Below are 2993 nucleotides of genomic sequence, written 5' to 3'. Positions count from 1 at the left end.
AAATTGCACAGTGAGATTACGCTACTCGTGGTAGACACACATACCTCCAATAAGTGAAGTTAAAGAACTTGACGAGAAATTGGCATCTACAAAAATGCATGCAATGGAAAAAGTTAAAAACCTCATTAAGAAATTGGTGTCATAATTTTGGCTCGAGAGAAGGCCCAGCTCCACAGGATTACGAAAAGGAATTAGATGAGAAGCCAAGAACACGATGCTTTCGACTGATAAAACAGTAGCAAGCACAAAACATGAGACAGTGAATGACCAAAGATCCGCACTTGACGAAACTTAGAACAAGAAGAAGCTTCTGAAGTAACAACAAGTAACCTCTTACTGACAGAATATCATCAATAGAGTCAACGTATGCGCTTGATTCTCGAAAACGAGTGATCGAAAGGTCACCCGAATGAACAATAAGCTGCAAAAGAGACAGTGCGTTCGCACGAATACAGCACAAAGTAACACCGTAAAATCCTTTCCTTTTTTTCGGCTGAATGGAGATTGGGGATGAATACTTCACAATCTTGCGAGAATCACAACTTGATAATGCAAAACCATGATTCAAGCAACAATAGATAGAACAATGGTAGACTCAATATGAGGCTGCAGAGAAGAAACCAGAAAGACATATTAACGAAGAGAATCATTGTTGTCTTATTTACACACAATAATCATTTGGGCAAATCAATCCTCTAGTTTGCACAGACAATGAAAAACAAAACAGGGATATTACTTCCCTCCTTTCCCATCTTTTCGATTTTATTTCCCTAATTATTTGGTACCTCGAAGTCGACCATTCAGCAGGACGTCCAGTTCTTGTGTGTGCTAATGAGGGCAGAGAGAAGCCCAGCAGATGCGATGACGATCGGGTTCGACAAGAAGCCCTTTCCGTCCTGCAGATCGCCAATTGCCATGAGGGCGTCAGCTATATCCTGAACTATCGAAAGCTGCTTCAGCATAGCTTTTGCTTGCAACTTCTGCAGCTCGCCTGCCTCGTTCTCGACTGCCCGTCCATCCGCTCTCAGGGTCTTCACCGTCGTCCCCAACCGCGCCGCCTCGTCGAGGATCGTCCTGAGATCCAGCACCTTCAGCGCGACGCTGCCGATATACCCGACGAGCTCCGCCCAGGCACTGACCCTCTGAAACCCCGCGGCGCGGCGGCCGTCGATCAAGCCCGTCTTCGCGAGCCAGACGAACTGCTCGACGAAGTAGTAGGCGCCCTCGCCGCCGTAGGCAATAAGACCGAGAACACCCTTCCCGGAATCCAAGCGGGTCCGCTTCAGGGCGTTGAGGTCCTGGACGAACTTTCCGAGCCGGAACGCCTTGCGGCTGACACCAACGCTCGAGTCGAAGCTCTTGAGCCGTCGGTGCAGGTCAGGGCGGCCGGCAGTGAGGGAGGACGCAAGGGCGAGCTTGGCGGCGTACCTGGAGATCTTGAGGAGCTTGTCGACTCCGTCCCTCCGGGCGAGGTACGCCTCCAGGTGATCGGTTAGGTCCCTCCTCGATTCTCCCATCTTCTTCCTCTTCTCGCGGGGCCTAGAGTCGGATTGGAGGACGTCATGTTGGGGCTTCTTCCCCTCCATGGCTCAGGCACGGACCGAAGGCTGCTCCCTTGCCTATTTGAGGAGGCCGGCCACCATCTCTCTCGCGGCCTGCGTGGCTGCGCCGCCGACTACATGCCGTCTCGCAGCACGCAAGCCCGCGGACCGCTATGATGAGTAGGGGAGCAAAACTAGAGCCGGTTCTGGATACACGAGAAACCGAATCCAGACATATTTACCGCCGAATTCTGCTCCGTTCTCATGGAAGCAAATCCAGATTTTCGTTTGACGATAAAAACATTAACAACTAAGCATTAGAATATTAGAAAACCACCTTACTTCACGAATTAAATAGGGAATTGAATTGAGGAACTCACATTCCAATTAGATAGAGAAAAAAGCTATCTAAGATTTACTAATCAAATTCTTACTTGACAAGTTGAGCGTGTTTTGATCAACTAATCAGCCACATTTGCAACCTTAAGTTTAATCACAGTTAACAGTCGTGCTATCAATCAAACATCTTAAGTTGTTCTTCTTTCTCTCTCTCCACTTATCTTTTTAATAACAACTTCAACCGGGAAACAAAATTTTCACTGTTTAGTGGCCCGAAAGGTATTATATCAAAATTATTTTGGTGTTTGACGAAACAACAATAAACATCGCAGATGCTATACATAAGTTTAAAAAATGAGTCTGTTTTCTCTTTATAGGCCAACGGAGGACATGTATTTGCAAATTCAGATATATGGCTCGTTGTCTGTGTTCTACTTATTTTTCACGACGCGATGTAGCCTTAAACCATCTCCTTTGGTTTGGATCAACCTTACTGTCATGTTAACTTTGCAACATTTAATTAAGCGCTTCAAATTATTAAACATGAAATTGATATCTTTTCTCTTTGTAGATGATTCTCTACATTTGTTGTGTCACTGTTCCTTATGCGACAATATTTATGTAGATCTTTATAGATTCCATCTGTTCATTAACATCATTTGAGAGCAAGAACAAGAAGTTTGTAGCTCTGCAACTGCCATTTTGCAAAGACAAGGAGGTGGGACATACGGCTGCAGATGGAGGAGATGTACGACAACTAAGCTAGTTCTATGAACAAAAAGAGATTTTCATACTATTGTGAGGAAAAATCGTATCGCTGTTATAGAGACAGATAGAGGTAGGTTTGAGGAGTTTCCAGCTATTCATGAAGCCTGTACCTCTCATTATGAGAGATTTTTTTGCAAATGGCAATGCATCTGGTGTTATATTAGAGGATTCATGGTCTGGTCCCTTGGTAACTATGGAAGAGAACAATCAGCTCCATCGTCTGGGTTGATAGGGTTATGAATTGTGTGTCTACGGCCTCTTACGCTCTTCTTATAAATGGTAGAGAGGGAAGATTTTTTGATGGTGAGAGAGGGCTTCCTCAAGAAGGGTGGTTCTTGAATTTTT

The 2993-nt window shown here is 45.1% G+C and overlaps 1 protein-coding gene across 1 annotated transcript; it reads right to left on the bottom strand.

Moving 5' to 3' along the window:
- Positions 1–607: 607 nt before the first annotated feature.
- LOC116249761 (peroxisomal membrane protein 11A) lies at positions 608–1726 on the bottom strand. Its single transcript, XM_031623015.2, has one exon. It carries the CDS (start codon positions 1584–1586, stop codon positions 801–803), a length of 786 nt encoding a protein of 261 aa, XP_031478875.1. The 5' UTR covers positions 1587–1726; the 3' UTR covers positions 608–800.
- Between the last annotated feature and the right edge of the window lie 1267 nt (positions 1727–2993).

The sequence above is a fragment of the Nymphaea colorata genome, chromosome 3, assembly GCF_008831285.2.
Source record: "Nymphaea colorata isolate Beijing-Zhang1983 chromosome 3, ASM883128v2, whole genome shotgun sequence".
NCBI classification, from domain to species: Eukaryota; Viridiplantae; Streptophyta; class Magnoliopsida; order Nymphaeales; family Nymphaeaceae; genus Nymphaea; species Nymphaea colorata.
This window is presented reverse-complemented; position numbering and strand designations above follow the sequence as displayed.

What these genes read in the sequence shown, in the direction of transcription:
- LOC116249761 (XM_031623015.2), bottom strand. Translation starts at nt 1,586, where the DNA reads ATGGAGGGGAAGAAGCCCCAACATGACGTCCTCCAATCCGACTCTAGG.